Source organism: Notamacropus eugenii, chromosome 2 (genome assembly GCF_028372415.1).
Source record: "Notamacropus eugenii isolate mMacEug1 chromosome 2, mMacEug1.pri_v2, whole genome shotgun sequence".
NCBI lineage: Eukaryota > Metazoa > Chordata > Mammalia > Diprotodontia > Macropodidae > Notamacropus > Notamacropus eugenii.
Window position 1 is genome coordinate 525,821,183 of NC_092873.1, and position 20,972 is coordinate 525,842,154.

General features: G+C 43.0%; 1 protein-coding gene across 4 annotated transcripts in view; it reads left to right on the forward strand.

Moving 5' to 3' along the window:
- AK4 (adenylate kinase 4) overlaps window positions 1-19,594 on the forward strand; it is an 88,879-nt gene extending 69,285 nt beyond the window's left edge. For all 4 annotated transcript variants that reach the window (XM_072649747.1, XM_072649746.1, XM_072649749.1 and 1 more), the window contains 3 exons: window positions 13,437-13,609; window positions 17,039-17,157; window positions 19,386-19,594. In XM_072649747.1, coding sequence (XP_072505848.1) covers window positions 13,437-13,609; window positions 17,039-17,157; window positions 19,386-19,497 — 404 coding nt within the window. In that variant the 3' untranslated portion in view covers window positions 19,498-19,594. The remainder of the gene's footprint in view (window positions 1-13,436; window positions 13,610-17,038; window positions 17,158-19,385) is intronic.
- Window positions 19,595-20,972: the final 1,378 nt, after the last annotated feature.

Here is a 20,972-nt window from a genome sequence, read left to right on the forward strand (position 1 = left end):
TGAAAAAGACAGATGAAATCATTCAACCTGGGTCTTCCTGGCCTTTGATCCAATGCTTTTTCCACTGCATCACCTGGTGTCTGGACTAGGGTTTTTGTATTTGTGAGATGTTTTTAAGTAGAAATAATAATAGTGCTTAAAAATGTGCAAAGCGCTTGATTTATGGGATCTCATCTGAGCCTCTCAAGTGGAGGCTCCTTTTACAAATAAGGGGACTGAGGCTCAGAGGAGTTCAGAGATCTGCAGCTGGAAGGCACCAAGGAGATTTTCTGGCCCAAACCCTTTACTTGACAAATGAGGAAACCAAGTCCTAGAGATATAAAGTGATTTGCCCATAATCACATAATTATGAGATGCTTGAGAAAAGGGATTAGAGACTAGTGCTTCTTGACTCCAAGCACAGCCTTCTATTCACTGGCATTGGTGTTATAGCTCCTGGGTTCGAGTCCTGGATATTCTATTTAGTAATCTGTGTAACTGAAGGAAACTCCTTTAACCTCTCTATGCCTCTATTACCATATCTGTAAAATGGGAGAAGGAACTAGACTGAACAACTCTAAGGCTGTTTCAATCCTGACATTCTGTGATTTTGTGACTAAACTTTGTGTTTCTTAGAATGCCAGGCCTTGAGCTAGGGATCAGATATATGTTTCCCCCAATATTGCCTGCCCCTACTCATGGTTTCTTCCCCCCAAGACTACTTTTCATGTACAGTCATGTATGCACAATCATTTGTATATTGTCTCTCCGCATTGGACTGTAACCTGGAGTTGTCTTTTTGCCATTCTTTGTATCTCCAGATCTTAGCACAGTACCTGGCCCATAATAGGTACTTAATGAAGGCTTGTTAATTGATTGCTTGGTAAAATGATTGAACTGACCAAGACAAATCATCTGCTTCTGCTCCTTCCTGAAGACAGAGAAGTTGCTCTCATGGTTTTTACATAGGAGGTAATGGCAAGAAGTTGAGGTCATGCCATGTGAATAACTTGATCTTTTTTCAGTCTGAATTCTTTTAGGCTGCTCTGTGGCATCAGCCACTCTTGAGCACCTTTGCTCATCATTGACCTCCTTTGATAGTGAATTTTCTTCTTTTTTCTTTTTTCACTTCTCTGTTTCCTTTTTAATTCTTCATCCTCTGTGATCCATAGATTTTTATTCTTGGCCATCATTCCTTCTCTCTGCATTCTCCTTAGGGGGATGTCATCCACTCATGTTTTTTATTGATCATTTCTATGAGTGTGTTCATCCTTTGTTACTGAAGAAGACCATGCCATCAGAGAAATAATGACATGACTTGCACTTGACTTTGTTTTGAGTGAGGGAGGGCTGTGCAGGTCACCAGCCTCACTTCTCCTCCAGAGTCATCTGAATCCAGTGACCAGATATTCATCAGGATGACTGGAGATGACCCAGAATGGGCAATTGGGGTTACACAGCTAGTAATTGTCAAGTGTCTGAGGTGAGATTTGAACTCAGGTCCTCCTGACTCCTACACTGGTTCTCTATCCGCTGCACCACCTAGTTGCCCCAATTTTTATGCAGAAAACTACTAGATGACCATCTTCTTCCTGGAGTTTCCCCTTCTTATTACCAACTCCCTGTGAGACATTGGTCATCTTGACAGTCTTCTCTCTCTCAGCTACAGACATTTTCCTTGTCTGTTCTCCATACCTGGAATGCTTTATTTCATCTGCTCTACCTCTAGGCTTCTCCAGAGTCCCAGTTTAAATCCCACCTTCTACAGGAAGACTGTGCCAACCCCTCCCCCTTCTGGTGCTTTCCCTCTGTTGATTATTTCCTATTTATCACATATATGGCTAGTTTGTCTTCCTTATTAGAGTCTGAGCTCCTGGAGGTCAGAGATTGTTTTTTGCTTTTCTTTGTATCTCTAGCATTTAGCACAGTGCATGACACATAGTAGGCACTTAAATGCTTTTTGACTTGTTGGCATTTAAGGCCCTTCATGGTATGTCTCTAATTTACCTTTTTGTCCCGAATTTTCTTCTCCCTTTCAATTGAACTGTTTTTTGTCCAAACTGAGCTCCTTATCTTTCCACTCTCCTCTATTCCTCTCTCACCTCTAAGTATTTATAAATATTGATTCTCCCTGCCTCTGCCTTCACCACTCCTGCAGTGGAGCTGTCCCTCCTTCCTTGATTCCCTTAGGTGGAGCATGCCACAGAGGTGTGATGGAGTAGTGATGGACCCAAGTGCTAGTTCTTTCTTAGATACTTACTAACCATGTGATCCAGGGCAAGACTCTTAACTGCTCTGGGTCTCAGTTTCCTCATCTGTAAGATGAAGAATTTGTACTCAATGCCTTCTACAATCCCTTCTAGCAATAGAAGGGAAGGGGATAAAAGGAAGAGGGGTGATAGAAGGGAGGGCAGATTGGGGGAAGGGGTGGTCAAAATGCACACTCTCTTGGGGTGGGGGAGGGGAGAGATGGGGACAAAATTTGGAACTCGAAATCTTGTGGAAGTGAATGTTGAAAACTAAAAATAAATTAATTAAAAAAATAAAATCCCTTCTAGCTCTGACCATATGAATCTATGATTCCATGAGTTACACATTTTTGGCAATCCTTAATAAAAGGCAGAAAAATGAACAAGAAAAAACTGGACTCCTGTCTGTCAGAAGGAGCTGGTTGCTGAAGCAGAAGTCATGAGAACATTGAGAGGAAATGACCAGCTGCCCTATCTTGAAATTTGGGGTTGAGAGGAAGGGGAAAGTTGAAGTATCATCTGACACATTGACCAGACTTTGACAGGGTCAATTTTGACATATTCAGAAGAAAGTTGGTAGGATCCATTAGACTAAATGGGGCTAGGGGTGGCAGACTAGGAGGGATCCCAAGCAGTCTGTCAAGAACGTTTCTCCATGATCTTCAGATTTTAGTTGTGATGGAGAAAGAGGATGGAGTTTGTTTACAGGAACTGGTGCAGATGCTTAGGGAACTTGCTAACCAAGGTGTATTTTCAAACAGATCCATATGAAAGATAGAAAGGGCCACCCATCGGACAAGCTTTTGCTAAGTGATCACTATGTGATAGGCACTGTCAATACCAAAAAACAAAGGACAGGGGACAAGTACAAGGCCATAGCATGGTATGTAGCATATACTGCAAGATGAAGGCTGGGCATGCTAAAGTTTGGATTGAACTGACGGTGGGTGGAGGGGGGAAGCTAAGGACAACAGATATTTTCAAGCTGTAGTAAAGAGGAGAATCAGAGGGGTAAGTAGGGCTGCTGTGGGGGAGGGTAACAATGCTCAGAAAAGCTAGAGAGAAAGTAGAACTCAGCCAATGGATATTTTGCTTTTGTTGTCTTGGGCAAGGAGAATGACTTTTGGACAGAGTCACAACTAAAAGGGATGTTAGCAATTGATTTAAAATGAGCCTGTAAATTCCATATATTGATTGTTTTTCTGTGTAGAAGAAGGCTAATTCCTTGTTCCTTGTGACCCTCCTTGGGTCTGTTCTTATCCAGCTGAAGCAGTCTTAGTTTGGCCAACCTTTCTCTTTTCCCCTAATCTTTCCTTAATGAAGTAGTTTCCAGGCCCCATTAGGACTCCTTGTGTTTTTTGTCAATATCCTTAGAATTTTGTTGTTTAGTCATTTTTCAATCATGTCTCACTCTTTTTTCTTTTATAAAATGAGAATGCCTCTACTTCTTTACTCTCCATGTTACTGGGAAGAGGATAGATAGGAGATTATAATACCTTGAAGATCCTTAATTACAGACCCTGGACTTTATCTTCTGATGTGTCACCTAGCACATGAGAGTTTGGAAACTTTTGGCAGGTGATTACTAAATGTTTGCTCAATGTAATGAATGAGTCCTTATTCTACCTTGAGGCTATGTCCTTTCCAGACAGGCAGTTCAACCAAAGCTCTCCTATCTTCATTTACGGAGCTCTTAAAAGCCTACCTTAATGTTATTTCTTGATTAATGGAAGCCAACCAAAGAATCTCTCCAGTTTACTCTTCACCCCCAGAAAATACATTTGCCTGATGCCTTCAAATGATGAGTTATTTGTGTTTTTCCAAAATGTGACCTCATTATCTAGATCTAGGATCCCAAACCATTCTAGGCACAGGTGCCAGATTAATCTTCCTAATGTTATACAGGTCCAGTCATGTCACTGACATGGTCAGGCCCTGGGTGGTGGATTCCCAGCATTTAAATCTTAAGCTCCTTAGTCTGACACACAAGGGCTGGCTTTGGGAGTGAGGAAAGATTTGGGTTTGAATTCTTCCTCTGATACGTACTAGCTGTGTGTATGTGTACCCAGAGTTTAACATCATACTCACATGTGAATCGAGTCCCTAGTATGGGCAGCCATAGGGATTTGAGGCCTCAACATGGCGGCTGATCACGGCACTGTCTTACTGCGATGACCCTTCCCACTCTCTGTGGAATCTTTCCCTTTATTCTCTATTACATCTTCCATAGCCACAATTCTTATGATCATTCTCCCCATCTTGTCCAAGTTCAAATTTATGTCTTCAAAGCTTGAAATTTAGGGTTAAACATTTATTTTTGCTGAATTCATTAAAATTGGGATTTGACCTTAACCTATTGCTACCAGAGTCACAGCAATCAAGGTATCTGTGTCATCTCTGACATTGCTTCAAAGCCCACCTGGACACCACGCAGCCTGAAATCTTTCTTTCAGTTAGGAGGGGAATCTCCCTTATCTTCTCCTGCCCTCCCTTCTCTCTTTCAGTTACTTCATATGAATTAGTATATATGCTTTATTTCCTTATTCATTTGTTTTTATTTCTGCCCCTCGATCCAGTGGAAGCTTATGGGCAGCAAGTTCTTTATCTTTGTCTACCCCACACAGTGCCTGGCACATTTGTTGTAGTTCAGTTGTTTCAGTCATGTCTGCCTGTTTGTGAAAAAACTAGGGTCTAGAAAAGGTGAAGTCACATACCAGCTAGTGGTAGAGTTGGTCTTATATGTCGATCTTCTGACTCTGAAGACCAGTGCTCTCTCCATGGCATGGTGCCACTCAGGGAAGAAGAGATGGAGAGAGTTGTATAGGAAGAATCTACGTAGAGGACAGACTATGGTATGTGCCTAGCAGGAATACAATGGGCAATGATGTAAGATCAGTCAATCAGTGAACATTTGTTAAGTGCCTTCTGTGTGCTAGACACTGTGCTAAGCTCTGGAGATACAAAGAGGCAAAAGAACTAGCCCTCAAGAAGCTTCTAATCAAATGTTGGAGAAATAACTTCAAGCTGGGGAGATTGTAGATGGTGCCATGGAGGAGGGGGCTGGACCTTGAGCAGTGATTCCATAAACGAGATAATGTCTGAATTTGCTTGGAAAGAGTATCTTTGCATTTGAGGTGATGATGAGATATTGACTTAAACATGATTTCATACGCATTTATATAGAGTATTAAGATTTAGATTGAGAGTTAGAAGGTATCTCAGAGGTCAACTAACCCCCCTCCCCTTCTTTTTGCTGACAAGGAAACTGAGACCTTCGACTTAAGTGACTGGTTCATGGTCCTACATATCACAAGCAGAATTCAAACCCAGGACCTCTGATTCTGTAACCACTACTTTTTACTCTGTGTAGTAAACCACCAAGGCCACTGGAAGCAGAGAGATTTTTAGATGGTGGTTGCAGTAGTCCAAACGAGAGAGGATAAGGGCCCAAAATAGAGGGGCAGCATTGGGAATTGAGAGGAGGAAACTCATGGGAGAACTGGTGAGGTGGGAACTCTTTCTTGGTGAGAGGTTGGATATGCTAAAGGAAAGAGTGGGGTCAAAGATGACATTCAGTTCAACAAACTTTATATTGATGTAAATATTAATTATTCAGTGGTCTCAGCTATGTGGGAGTTTCAAAGATGTATTCCTGAGAGCAGAGGATCTGATTCTGGGATATGGAGAAAAAAAATTTCCGGAACTAAAGAGCCCAGGTGGCTCCCTATTACTTAAAGGTTAAAAATGGGACTTCTTTTAGATGGTATCTAAAGCCTTTCACAACCTGCTTCAAATTAGATTTTTTAGGTTTATTCCATAGTGTTCCACATCACTCACACTGTGTTTCAGTCTTTCAGGATCAAAGGCCTTGTGTGTGGCAGACACTGTGTCGGGCTCTAGAGATATAAAGAAAGACAAAGGCATTTCACGTCCCCAGAGAGCTTACTTTCTCTGGGGGAGACAATATGTGCATATGTGGGCATATAAAATACACACACACACACATGTATACACACACATATATACATATACATACATTGAATACATGTATATGTATACATACATATGGAGAGAAAGAGAGAATGTCATGGGAGGCGGGGAGATCAGAAAATATCTCTTGTCAGAGACAGCGTTTGAATTTAGTCTTGAAGGAAGTTAGTGAATCTAAAATGCAGAAGTGAGAGAAGAGGATTTGCAGTCATAGGGGACAACCAGGGTCAAGATATGGAGATAGGACCAGAAAGCCCATGAGGAGGGAGTGATGCGTGATCACTGGGAAGGTAGGCAAGCTAGTCTGACCACAGCATGCCATCTCCTGTCTCCTTCCATGCCAATGCATGAGCTTTCCAGAGACCCCCACCCCTGTCCTGAGGCCTTTCTTGGCTCCGTCCCTACCTCACAAAATTTACTTTGTATATATTTCACTTATCTCTGGGTATGTTGTTTCTCTGGAGCAGAATGGAAATTCCTTGGGGGTAGAATCGGTTTTCATTTTGTGTTTACACCTCTAGCACCTAGCCCCTAGTTGTATTGAAGGAATGGATGGATGGTGACCGAATCTCCCTGTGTGACATTTGGACATCAGCTTGGTACTCACTGAACTTTCTGGTCTCTCTCCATATGGCATCACAGGACCATTTTCAGACCACTTCCTTGTTTCAGTACTGAAGGTCATTCCTGAGGTGTTCAGTCAGTTTGGGACATGAAGATTTACTCTGTAGCTGTGATGTGGCAGCAGGAAGACCAGAATTTCAGCTATAGGAGGGCATAGTGTCAAGGACTAGGGACTAGGAGGTGATTGTCCTGTTTTCCCCTAGTTAGACCACATCTGGGCACCATGGTGCTTAGCACAGTACCCAGCACATAGTAGGTGCTTAATAGATGTTTATTGACTTCTTGGCCAACACATTAGGGAAGGACATTGATCAAATGAATTGTGTCTCGAGGAGGGCAGGGGAGAGGACAAGATGATGTTTGTACACTTTCCAAATGGAAGAAGGTTTGTTCCACTTGGTCCTAGGAGGTAAAATCTTTGGGGAGGAGGAGGGAGGAGCTGTAAAAAGACCCATTTAGGCTTGGACTTGTGTCCAGAACTGAGCTGTGGAAGTGCTGCATTCTCCCTTAGGGATAGTCTTCACATTAGCCTGGATGACCATGCGAGGATGTTGCCAGATGAGTCCTGCTTCACATAAGGGTTGGATCAAGTGACCAATGGCGTCCCTTCCAACTCTGAAATTCTGGGAGTCAGAAACTTTTTAATTGGTGGCCTGGGGAGAAAACATCTCCCCATCCTTCCTCATTGATTAGTGGGTCTCACTTTGTGCACTTTCACTCCAGAAACCCCATTCTAGCTGGTTTCCTAAGTAAGATTTAAAGTGCATTAATGAAATGTATCCATAGAACTGCAATCCAGTTTCCATGGTAACAGGGGGACCTGGGGTGAGGAATATTACAAAATAAACAGGGGACATACAGTCGCTATTAGAATTTGGGACAGGGGATATTTGGATAAGGAAGTGGATGGACTGGGAGAGGGGGAAGGAGACAAGCTTCTGAAAGTCCAAAGTTAACTGGGTGATTGTCTCCAGAATAGTTCAGAGGTGGCACCCAGAAAGCATGAAGCTGAAAAATAAACAGAACGAAGCCTGGTAAACAGATTCATGAGAGCCCCTTCCCCTGCCACTCAGAAGGGTCTTACGCTAAACAAGGAAACCTTGCCTGAAGACAAAGAGGAAATTGTAATTACTCCTTCCACGCTTAGGAAAACAGAAACTATTCTATTACTGAAAGAATTCTGGCCATCTCAGGCTTAGAGATTTCAAAATTCCTTTAAAGAGTTGATTTGTGATCATTGAAGTATGTGTAGTTAATTTCCTTGGTAGAGTACAAGTTCCTTGGGGACAGAGACTATCTCCTGTGAAGTGAAGGCATTAGACTGGATGTGGCCAGCTGTGAAGAGATGATCCTATGTTCCCTATGGTCTTAGGACTCCAGTGCCTGATACATAGTAAGCTCTTAGTAAATTTTTCATTGATTAATAAAACTTGAGGGCAGGAACTTTTCATGTTGACATTTTTGAGTCTAGCACCTAGTGGTGAGCAGCAAGTGCTCAATAATTAATCAATAGACATTTATTACATACCTACTGTGATTCAGGCCCTGTACTAAATGCTGGGGACACAAAAAGAGCCACATGCCCGTGATTGATTGATAGAATGTACACTTCTCCTGGCAGGGAGTATTTCATCTTGCTTGGTACAAAACAGGTGCTTAAGAATTTATTACTTATTGAAATGATGTTCTGAGTGAGAAGTAAACCCTGGGGCTTCCTTGCATGGAGTTTCTTCATTTAGGATATGTGAAAGGACTCTGGAGAATCCACAGGCTTAGCAGAATCCGGGTGTGAGGGGGGCAGAGCCAAGATGGCAGAGTAACAGCACAGAGTTTCAAGAGCTGTGCCCCCAAGCCCAGTCAAATACCTGTAAGAAATTCTGGAGCTGCAGAACCCACAGAATGACGGAGTGAAGCAAATCTCCAGCCCAAAACAGCCTGGAAGGTTTCCAGGAAGTGTCTATCATGCCACCCAGGAGGCAGGGCACAGTCCAGTGTGGGCCTTGCCAGCACAGATAGGACCTGAGTGAGCCTTGGGGAGACCGAATCTCTAACCTGTGGTAGTTTCCAGACTTCAGGACCCCAAAACACCAAGGAAAAATTGGAGGGTCAGTGGAAAAGAGTGGAGTGGTCCAGCCCTATGGTGACAGGGGAAAGGGGGGAGAGGAACCTGTGGCAGCCACAGCAGCAGCAGGGGCAGAGGCAGCGACTGTTTCTGCAGCTCTGAGCCCATAGATTGTGGGGGAATCCAGCAACTGACAGTACACCCCCTACCCCCACTGGAAGCAGTGATCTACCTTGATAAAGAGCTCAAAAGTCAAGTACATGGCTGGGGAAATGAGCAAAAACTGAAAAAAGAATCAGACTATAGAATCTTACTTTGGTGACAAGGAAGACCAAAATATGCAAACAGAAGACAACAAAGTCAAAGCTCTTCCATCCAAAGCCTCCAAGAAAAACAGGAATTGGTCTCAGGTCATGGAAGAGCTCAGAAAGGATTTTGAAAATCAAGTAAGAGAAGTACAGAAAAAACTGGAAAGAGAAATGAGAGAAAATTATGAAAAATGAGTCAACTACTTGCTAAAGAAGACCCCCAAAAATGCTGAAGAAAATAACACCTTTAAAAATAGACTAACCCAAATGGCAAAAGAGGTCCAAAAAGCCAATGAGGAGAAGAATGCCCTAAAAAGCAGAATGGGCCAGATGAAAAAGGAGAACCAAAAACTCACTGAAGAAAATAATTCCTTAAAGATTAGAATGGAGCAGATGGAAGCTAATGACTTTATGAAAAATCAAGAAATTATAAAACAAAACCAAAGGAATGAAAAAATAGAAGATAATGTGAAACATCTCATTGGAACAACAACTGACCTGGAAAAATAGATCCAAGAGAGACAATTTAAAAATTATAGGACTCTCTGAAAGCTATGATCAAAAAAAGAACCTAGACATCATCTTTCAAGAACTTATCAAGGAAAACTGCCCTGATATTCTAGAACCAGAGGGTAAAATAAATATTGAAAGAATCAACTGAGCACCTCCTGAAAGAGATCCCAAAAGGAAAACTCCTAGGAATATTGTAGCCAAATTCCAGAGCCCCCAGGTCAAGGAGAAAATATTGTAAGCAGTCAGAAAAAAAACAATTTGAGTATTGTGGAAATACAATCAGGACAACACAAGATCTAGCAACTTCTACATTAAGGGTTCACAGGGCTTGGAATATAATATTCCAGAAGTCAAAGGAACTAGGATTAAAGCCACGAATCACCTACCCAGCAAAACTGAGTATAATACTTCAGGGGGGAAAATGGTCATTAAATGAAGTAGAGGACTTTCAAACATTCTTGATGAAAAGACCAGAGCTGAATAGAAAATGTGATTTTCAAACACAAGAATCAAGAGAAGCATGAAAAAGTAAACAAGAAAGAGAAATCATAAGGGACTTACTAAAGTTGAACTATTTACATTCCTACATAGAAAGATAATATTTATAACTCTTGAAACTTTTCTCAGTACTAGGGTAGTTGGAGGGATTATATACATATAGACAGAGAGCACAGTTGAATAGGAAGGAATGATATCTAAAAAAATAAAATTAACTGAAAGAGGAGTATATTGGGAGAAAGGGAAAAATGGAATGGGGCAAATTATCCCTCACATAAAAGAGACAAAAAAAAAACCTGTTTTCAATGGAAGGGAAGAGAGAGGAGATGAGAGGGAAAAAAATGAACCTTACTGTCATCACATTTGACTTAAGGAAGGAATAACATGAGTACTTAATTTGCTATGAAAATCTATCTTACACTATAGGAAAGTAAGGGAGAAGGGGATAAGTGGGGAGTGGAGGATGATAGAAGGGAGCACAAATGGGAGGAGCAGGTAATTAGAAGTAAATACTTTTGAGGAGGGATAGGGTCAAAAGAGAGAATAGAATAAATGAGGGGCAGGATAGGATGGAAGGAAATACAGTTAGTCTTTCACAGCATGGCTTTTATGGAAGTCTTTCCCATATATCAAATTGCCTGCCTTCTCAGTGCAGTTGGATGGGGAAGGAGGAAGGGAGAGAAATTGGAACTCAAAGTTTTGAAAATGAATGTTAAAAATTGTTTTTACATGCAACTGGGAAATAAGAAATATGGGTAATGGGTTATAAAAATCTATCTTGTCCTCCAAGAAAATAGAAGAGATACAGATAAGGGAAGGAAGGGGTGTGATAGAAGGGAGGGCAGATTGAGGGAAGGGGTAATCATAATACATGCTGTCTTGTGGTGGGCAGAGGGGAGAAATGGGGAGAAAATTTTATGAAAGTGACTATTGGAAAAACTGAAAATAAATAAATTAGAAAAAAAAATAGAGTCCAGGTGTGAATTCATTTGACTTTCGAGGCATCTCAGCTGTGTGACCCTGGGCAGAGAACTCAGCATCTCGGAGCTTCACTTTCCTCATCTTTAAAATAGACGTGAGAATACTTGTGCCAGCACTGCACGGCTTCATGGGGAGCAAAGGATTTTGCTTGGACTGTGATAGAAATGTGCCTCACTATTGTTTAAGTTCATTAGACAGTGATTCCTCTGCTATATCTTTACTTTCTGAGGTCCTTTATGCCTTCCCCCACTTAAGGATTTGGAAACCCTGTCTGCTATTTTTAAAATCAGGTTATATTTGAATTACAATCTGAAAGATGGGCACAGATCTAGTCCAATTGTCTTGTTTCAGAAGTGTAAGCTATAAGCAGTGCTGTGAAGCTAGATGAAGGTGGGATCATTACCTGTTAAGGGGATCAAGGATATTTTAATGGAAAAGGAGCTAGTGCCTGGGATTATAAGGATTTTGAAAGAGAGGGATTCTGTTTTTGTGCCATGGGATTTTCTTGGCAAAGATACTGGAGTGGTTTGCTACTTCCTTCTCTGGAGAATAACCTTGTGGGGGTGGGGGACCTGTCCATCTTGGATAACCCTATATGGCATAGTTCATTGTTTCATTGAGCTACACAAGTCCGTCCTCCATGACAAAGCAATGATCCAAAAAGGACTTTTAGGCAAACAGGAGTTGAATGACTTGCCCCCAGACCCTTAATGCACAGCTAGTAATAACTGAGGCTGAATTTGAACTCGAGTCTTCCTGACTCCAGGACCGGCACTGTATCCACTTTGCCAACTAGCTACCTCCACAGACAAGATATAGACAAGATAATCTGGAGTAAATCTCAGAGGGAAGGCACTAAGATTAAGGGGGACTGAGAAAGAACAATTTAAACAGCGCCAATCGAATTGAAAGCCTTAAGAACACCAATCAATGAATCCGTAGTGGCGCATGCTTTCTACCTCCTGACAGAGGTGCTGGAAGGCATTGGGGGAGGGGAGAGGGTTGAAGAATTATCAAAGGAAGCAGGGCTGTTTGTCTTGATTTAGGAGTCCATGGTTGCCTGCAGGTATTACAGAAGAGTGATAACCTGGTTCTACCTGGCCAAGAAGGCAGAGCCCCTGACAGGGAGTAGAAGTTGCCAAGAGACAGCTATCTGCTGGATATAAGGCTAAACCACCCAAAGTCAAGGTCCCTGGAAGAGGAATGAGCTGTGGGAGCGAGTGGATTTTTCCTCATTAGGAGTGACAAGATCATCTGTTTAGAGCTTAGAGGATTCCAAATCCAAAGCTAAGAAAACAGCCAGAATATGTCCACATTTGAACTTGGACTCCGTACTCCGAGTCTGGTCCACTGTTCCATGAAGTCAAACGGCGATTTGTAGATGAGTTAAAAATATTTCCACTTAGGTATAATTTGGACTAAAATCATCATGAATATTAAAATTTATTAATAATTTATGTAATAATGATTGACCATTTAACAATAGTAATAATAATAGCTAATATCTATATAGTGCTAATTATGCACTAGACACTACTAAAGCATTTTACAGCAAGCCTGGGAGGCTGGTGCTGTTATTATCCCCATTTCACAGATGAGGAAACTGAGGCAGAGGTTATGTCACTTGCCCAGGGTCTCACTACTAGTAATTAAAGACAGGATTTGAACTCATATCTTTCTGACCCCAGGCCCAGCGCTTTCTCCAGTACCTTTCTCACATTCATCATTTGTGGATTTAGAGTTGAAATGGATCGTGGAGGGCATCTTGTCCTCCTCCCCCCAATTGGACCACGGTCCTGCTGCCTCTGGACATGACTCTCCTCCCTCTGCACCGCACATTGCCAATGAGTTTCCAGGCTTCTATGGGTAGTGTATGAGCTCCCTACTGTTTCCACCCTGGCACAGAGCTCTTACATCTTGCTTTTTAAGAGGTAGCTGGGGATGGCTCCATACACAAAGTACTGGGCCTGAAGTTGAGAGGACCTGAGTTCAAATCTAGCCTTGGACATTTACCATCTGTATGAACCCAGGCAAGTCATTTCATTTCTGTCTGCTCCAGTTTTTCATCTTTAAAATGGGGGGGGGGGGGGGGGGTAATAGCACTTACTTCACAAGGGTTTTATGAAGATCAAGTACAACATCTGTAAATACTCACTTCTTCAGTTCCTGGCACATAGTAGGCACTAGATAAATGCTTATTCTCATTTTTTGGTGTCTGGCTTTTGTGTTTAGGCTTTCCTCGGACGTTAACTCAGGCTGAAGCCCTGGACAAGATATGTCAGCCAGATCTAGTGATCAGCTTGAATATTCCTTTTGAAACACTCAAAGACCGTCTCAGCCGGAGGTGGATTCATCCACCAAGCGGGAGGGTCTACAACATGGAGTTCAACCCCCCTCAAGTGCAGGTAAGGGAGGTGGGCACCATCTGTCTGTGTACTTTGAGAATCATTGGGCTAAAGTCAACCTCACCATACACAGAAGAGGAGACTGAGGCTGTGGTAAGCAGGTAAGCAGGCTATTTAGTCTATACCTCTCCTTTTACAAATGAAGAAACTGATCCTCAGGGCAAGTAACTGATTTGGCGAGGTCACGTGGGTATTGGACCCAGGTCTGACAGCTTCAGGGTCTACTTTTAACATGGCGCCATATTGCTTCTTAGAAGATTGTTTCAAGTAGCTGCCATTTAGCCTGACCCTGTATTTGTCTCTTGAAATACTGAGATCATTTGATTGTAAGCCCCTTTTGGGCAGGGACGTTTGCCTCTTTTTGTGTCCCACACACTTAGTACAATGGCCACCTAAAGTAGGTACTTGACGTTTATTGATGAACTAGAATGCCATTTAGCACCCTGAGCTGCTTTGAAATTGTAGTAGAGTATAATAGAGTAAATTATACTCTTATTTTATGTATGTACTACAGATAGAGTATAATTATATGTATACTGTATGTGTATATGTTATACATATATGTATATACACACATACATATATATATATATGTATATAGAGAGAGGGAGAGAGGATAATAGAGGGGCACCTAAGTGGTGCAGCAGATAAATTACCATGCCTGGACTCATCTTCTTGGGTTCAAATCTGGCCTTAGACACTTACTATGTGCGAGGGCAAGTCATTTCACCATTTACCTCAGTTTCCTTATCTGAAAATGAGCTGGAGGAGGAAATGGCAAACCAGCCCAGCGTCTCTGCCAAGAATACCCCAAAGGGGGTCATGGAGAGTCAGACACAACTGGAAAAATCAAAGCATACGGTGGAGGTTCTCCCTGCTTTGCTCCCGTGTCTCTTATGGCCATCACCATATTCTCTTTGACTTTCTCTCTCCCCTCCTCCCCCCCTTCTCTGTCCCTTGCTCTACCTTTGGAAAAGTATTATTATTGTTATTTAACACCCCTGCTCCATCTTTTTGGAGCCCTTCTCGGTCTCATTGGTCTTGTTTTTAGCATGTTTCATTTTTCCCTCAAGTTTGCCTTCCTTGGTAATATCTGTAACCTTGTTGAGTTTCTTTTCTGTGATTTTTTACTCTTCGATTTCCTTCCATCTGCCAGGGCATGATTCTCCCTAAAACCTGAACCTTTTTAGGGATTATTTTCCTTTGAGTTTCCACATCATGACTACCTTGTGTCGCTCACCGACAGGAGACCTCTGGGAATCAACTCTTTTCTTGGGTAGAAATTCAAATGGCTGTGTCTTTGAAGAGGCCTCTTCATTTTTTTTCTTCTTAGTCATTTCTGGTTTCCTTTCCTTACCCCTGGTCTCTTTTTGCTGACCACAGCTGCTTGTCTCTGAAATCTCTATGTATGTCCTGAGCGTCTTCTCTCTGTCCCATGCTGAAAGATTAAGACTTTATGGCTCAAAGGAGAATTCCAGCATCCTCGAGAGTCACTGGTGTGGAAGGCCAAAGCATTATCTCTGTGGGCAGTTAGGTCTGGCTTTATCCCTAACTTGTCTGTATCAGCAGTCCTCTGCTGTCCAACTTGGGATGTCCTTGTATGCCTCAAAATGACAGGTCACTGCTGAGAGCGTCTATGGACCTGATTCTGTATTCAGTTAGCAGAAGCGCTGCATTGGACCTCCTCTTGCTCTCTGGCCTGGCATTACATGGAAGCACTCCCAGAATTTTTGCCTAGCGTAGGAACTCCATCAAGGAACTCTATCCTTCTTGGTCAGTGTTGGAGAAGGGGGAGAGGGCAGGAATATGACTTAAATTTGATTTTAAACGCCTTTTTCTCTGTAATGTGCTTCTTTGTGATTTCATCCTGGCCTCTGCCAGCAGAGCCCAAACTCTCCTGTGCTGGGGAGGCCCTGAAGATGGCCTTGGCAACAGCAAGGAGGATCTATCACTTGCTGGTGAATTATTTGGCCGTGGTGACCCAAGAAACTGCCTAAAAGATAGAATGGCCCCTGGTCCTTCAGGACCTCCTTCCTTTTCAGCAGTATCAGTGGGGGAAGGGGGGATAGAGTACGTAGAATCATGCAGACTTTAGAAATAAGTAATAATAATATTATTATAAGTAGGAACCTAACTTTTGGCAGCTGGGTCTCCAGTGGATAGAATGCTAGACCTGGAATCAGAAAGACCTAAGTTGAAATGGGACCTCAGACACTGAGTAGCTGTGTGACCTTGGACGGATCTTTTCACTACTGTTTGTCTCCATGTCCTCAATTGTAAAATGATAGTATCTGCCTCCCAGGGTTGTCGTGAGGAACAAGTAAGCACTAAGCACAGAGCCTGGCATGCAGTAGGCACTATAAAAATGCTAGCTATTTTTATTTTTTTTACTTATTGTTACTGTGATATTCTCAATGTGAGATCCTCGTCCAGGGACTAAAACCACTATGTACTTTTGGAAAAATGCAATTGTATTCATCTTGATGTTTTTGCTAGATACAAATTAGGAGACAAAAGTGAAGTTTCTACTAAGCTGAAAGATGGTGCGTGGGTGTCTGAGGTGGGATTCACACTCAGGTCTTCCTGCCTTCAAGTCCAACACTCTACCCATTGTGTCACCGAGAGTCTCTGGGGACAGAAGAATAAATTAGAGGGACCCTACAATTGTTTTTAGCCCTTCCAGTTTTGCAAGGTTTGGGGTACACTGAATTACAGAAAAATATACAGTATCCCTAGTAAGTGGCCACCCAGTCTTTGCTTGAAGAGATCCACTGAGGGCAAACCTGCCCTCTCCTGAGGCAGTCATCATACCTTGGGACATTTCCAGCCTCAGCCTCCACTTATTGCTCCTAATTCTGCCCGAGGGGTCAAGCACGCCCCTCGTCCTGCTGGCAAGTCTTCTGAAGGACAGCTCTCATCTTGTGCCCTTCCCTAGGCTAGACAGCCCCTGTTCCTTCTTCTGTTTCTAGTTTTCATACAGCAAACCCATCTAGCTTCACCATTTCCCACCAGAACAATGCCCTTGAGCACAAGGCTTGTTTTCTGTTTATTTTATCTTTGTATCTTTGTATTCTCTACATGCAGCGAAGTCCCTGGGATATGATCAGCACTTAGTGCTTGTTTATGGAATGAATTGGAAGTTGCCCAGCTCCTGTTGCCTCCCCACCTTACTGCCTAAAACATGGCACCTGGGATGGAGAGTTTCTATCTGGCACTGCCTTGGTTATACTAAGCTATGAACCATGAGTCCTGTTTATCAGAGTCCCTGGAACGTGAGGTTCAGAGAGCGCTTGAGTGGGCAGCAGTGCTGATCCCCAGCTTCCTACCCTATGCTCCACCTCCCTCCCCCATCCCCAAGTGTGTTGCCAATGTGCTGGATACGCAGAGTGGAGCCAGGTACCTTTCACCTGCTTTTTCTTGCATTTCCAGGGAATCGATGACATCACTGGTGAGCCCTTGATCCAGCAAGAGGATGACAAACCCGAGGCTGTTGCTGCCAAGCTGAGACAGTACAAGGAGGTTGCAAAGCCCGTTATAGAATTGTACAAGTGAGTGTTTCTGTTCCTAGGCATCTCCATCTCCTCCAGAGAGGAGTGAACTCTGGGAAGGGTGCAGCACAATGGTCAGATCAGTAAAGGTGCCAGTTGGAGCTCCTCCCACAGCCAGAGATGTACCTGAGAAGCTGACAAAGGCTTTGCTTGGCACCTAGCAAGTGCCTAGCACATAGTGGGCACTTCATAAATGGTTATTGAATTGAGTTGCCAGGCAGGGAAATGTGAAATTGACAATAATAGTTAGTAATAGCACATTCATTTAGTTTGTCAGGGTTTGTGAAGACCTTTCCAAAGATTCTGTCTTCTCAGAAGCAGTGGGTTTAGAATGAGGGAACTTGAATTCAGGTCTCGGCTTGGCTTCTTTTCCTGCCTCAGTGACCTTGGGCCTATCATGTAACCTCTCTGGTCCTCAGTTTCCTCACGTCTGACATGGGAGGGAGGACCAGACGGGAGGAAGGTGCCACAGGTGGGGGTGGGGGCGTTCATTTCTACAGATGAGGGTACTGAGGCTCAGAGACATAGGATTTTCCCAAGGTCACAGGTTCGTAAGTGTTAGAGGCAGGATTTGAATCCAGGGCTATTTTTATTCTTTTACCATATTCCCTTTCAGTTTCTTAAAGTCCAGAATTCAAATACAAATGAAAAGAAATAGGTAAAAATAGACAAATTAATTTTATATTAACTTCTAGCTCTCCTGTCTCCTAATCCCGATCACTATAAACCTACATCTTTCTTTTAAATTCAGAGTATTCAAAACTTTGTGTAGTTGGAAGGGTTAAATGAAAGTATAGAGTAGCCATTGAGCTTGGCAGCTAGATGGCACAGTGATAGAGTGCCAAACCGGGAGTCAGGAAGACCAGAGTTCAAGTCTGGCCTCGGACACACGCTAGCTGTGTGACCCTGGGCAAGTCACTTAACCCTGTTTGCCTCAGTTTCTTCATCTGTGAAATGAGCTGGAGAAGGAAATTTCAAACTGCTTCAGTGTCTGTGCTGAGAAAACTCCAAATGGGGTCATGAAGAGTTAAACATGACTGACAACAACAGCTCCTTTTTGAGTTACTTTTCTGTAGCTATCACCATAAACTTGGTCTTATCCAGCGTTAAAACTAGGCTTGTTCCCATTTTCTTTTTAAGTGACAAGGATTGTGACTTCCCAGCCACCCTCCAGCTCTCCCATTCTTAGAGCCACAGAATCAAGGCATCTTAGAAATCTACTCTGCTAACACTTTGTTTTATAAATGGGAAAAATGATGAAGTGGTGGGAGCATGCTTTCCTCCTGTGCCTGGCTGCTTCCTGCTCAGGGTCTCCATTAAGTAGGGAGAGTGGGCTTCTGGAATCTGTGTGTCTCTAGGGAATGAAATAAAGATTAACTCCCATCAGGGTCATCTTAGTGCCTTACTCCAGAGCTTTCTGGAAAGCTCTGGATTTGGAGGCTGCTTCCTTATCTTGAATGTCTGTATATATCAGCAAAAGCGGAGGTCTGGTCCCACTCCTCTGACCTCTCCTTGGTATTTACTTAGGATCATGGTATCTTAGAGTCATCCAGCCCAATCCCCTGATTTTACAAATGAGGAAACTAAAATCCATAGAGATTAAGTGACTGACCTGTGGTCAGATTGTTAGTAAGTGGCAGTCAGGATTTGAACTCAGGTCTGTAATGGAAACCCTTTGGACTCACTCAGTCTTTGTATCCAGACTAACACCTAGCCCAGTGCCTAGCCCAGAGGTGGTACTTAATAAATGCATCTTCAATGAGGTTAGCTTGTTGAATGAATGAACAAACAAAAGAAGGTGAGCAGAGACTGGTTGGTTTCATGTCCCCACCCCTCAGCATAATGCCTGGCATCTAGTAAAAACTTAATATCTCTCTATTGAATTGAGTTGAATTGACTTTAAAGAATGCATGGCCAGCATAGTGGCCTTGTTTGTGTTGGGGTTTTCTATCCTAAAGACCTGAGCTCTACAGTAATATAATTTTCTTTTCAAAATGTTTTTATGTTTCTTTCATATCAAATACATCCTCCTCTCCCCTTCCTAGAGAGCCTTGCCTTGGAACAAATGATGTTAAAACTCCCCAAAACAATTCAGGAAAACCAACCCAACTCATCAACATTTCTTAACCATAGTTTTCCATTCCTCCAGCCAAGGGAAGGTGTAAGAGCGTCATTTTTGAAAGTAAACCTAAATGTACCTTTGTTTTGTTGTGAACTCTGTCTTTCAGGACCCGAGGTATCCTACACTCCTTCTCTGGGACAGAGACCAACAAAATCTGGCCATATGTTTACTCACTGTTTTCCAACAAGATGGCGTCTATTGGAGTGAAAAAAGCCTGAGAAGCCTACAGCATGGAAGAACAGGAGGATGTGGTTGTTCATTAAATTGTGTGTGTAGTATCGGTGCTGTGTTCAAATTAGAAGCTAATCGAGATCACTTGGAGTGCCTTCCTTGGTTACCCCAGGGAGTGGATATTAAAATGAATCTGTATAGAGAGGTGACCAAAAAATAGGGCCCTCTTCCACTTAGGAAAGAAGTCTCAAAGAGTTTTAAAAAAGACTCAACATTTTCCTGGACCCCGTAAATGAGAGTGGGCTGTCCAGGTACCAAGTCCTGGATGACTTCTCTAACCTGTAACTCATTTGGAATGGGTCTATGGTTTTCCATCATGGCGTCCTCTGGGAGGCAGTGATGGGCAGTGGTGGGATGGTGCCCCAGTGGGCTGCCAAGCCACAAAGCCTGAGGACTGGAGGCCTGCCAGGACTGTGGCCCCGTCTTGATCACTGAAGCTCCGCCTCTGTCTTCACTCTTGTAGCCAAAGCCAGTCATTCCCATTGGGTCTGTCAGATTGTTATCTGGGGTTCTGTTTTCCTTTTCATCCTTTGGAGGAGCGGGGGGCGGGGGAGGAATGTTATCTCATCTTCCTCCAGCTCCACAAGATTTTTTTCATGCCTTCTGAGAAGAGAGGCATAAGGACCCCTCCCTCCTCCATTGCTGCTCAGCTCTCCCCTTTCCCAGGATGCCCATAGCTAAGGATGGAGACGGCATCCCTTGGAAACCTCCTGACATCTGCTTAGGAGGGAATGAATAAAATCCATTCAGGCCTTAGGGACTGAGTTGTACATGGGAACCTTAAGCTCCAGATAGGAGCTTTCTCCTGTGGCACACAGCTTCTTTCCTTTCATGGAAGGTTGGGCCCCTCAGCATCTCACACAGAGTACCTGAACATCATCTCAAGTACTGAAGGCCACATCTCAGATATAAAAACAGTGAAACAAATGAAGCGACTTTACTAGAGGTAGAGTGGTATAGTGGATAGAGCGCTGGTTTAAGAGCTAGAAAGATCCAAGTTCAAACCCCCTTCCTGCAGATAGATAATTCCTAGCTGTGTGACCCTGGGCAAGTCCCTTAACCTCTAACTGCCTCAGTTTCCTCATCTGTAAAATGAGGAGGTCAGATGGGACGACTTCTAAGGTCCCTTTTGGCTCTAAATTTTATATCCTGCTAGAGTAGACAGATGTTTTCATTATTGTTCAGAATAAACCATATTAGAGAAATGCTGCTAAATGTTAATGCTAAGGGCTGGGAGATAGAGAGGCCTTAGCATGTTGTAAAGATGTTGGAAGAGTCTGTGCCCAGGTAGCGAAGGCCTCTGCACTTGCCATGTTGAGCCTGGATGTGATAGCTTTAATACTACAGGATAGAGGCCATCCATATGGGATGGGAAAAAGGATCCCAAAGGGTTAGGTCCCTCTCCTTATTTTTCTCTAGAAAATGCCATTCATTCCTACTGCCTTACACCTCAGGAGCATCC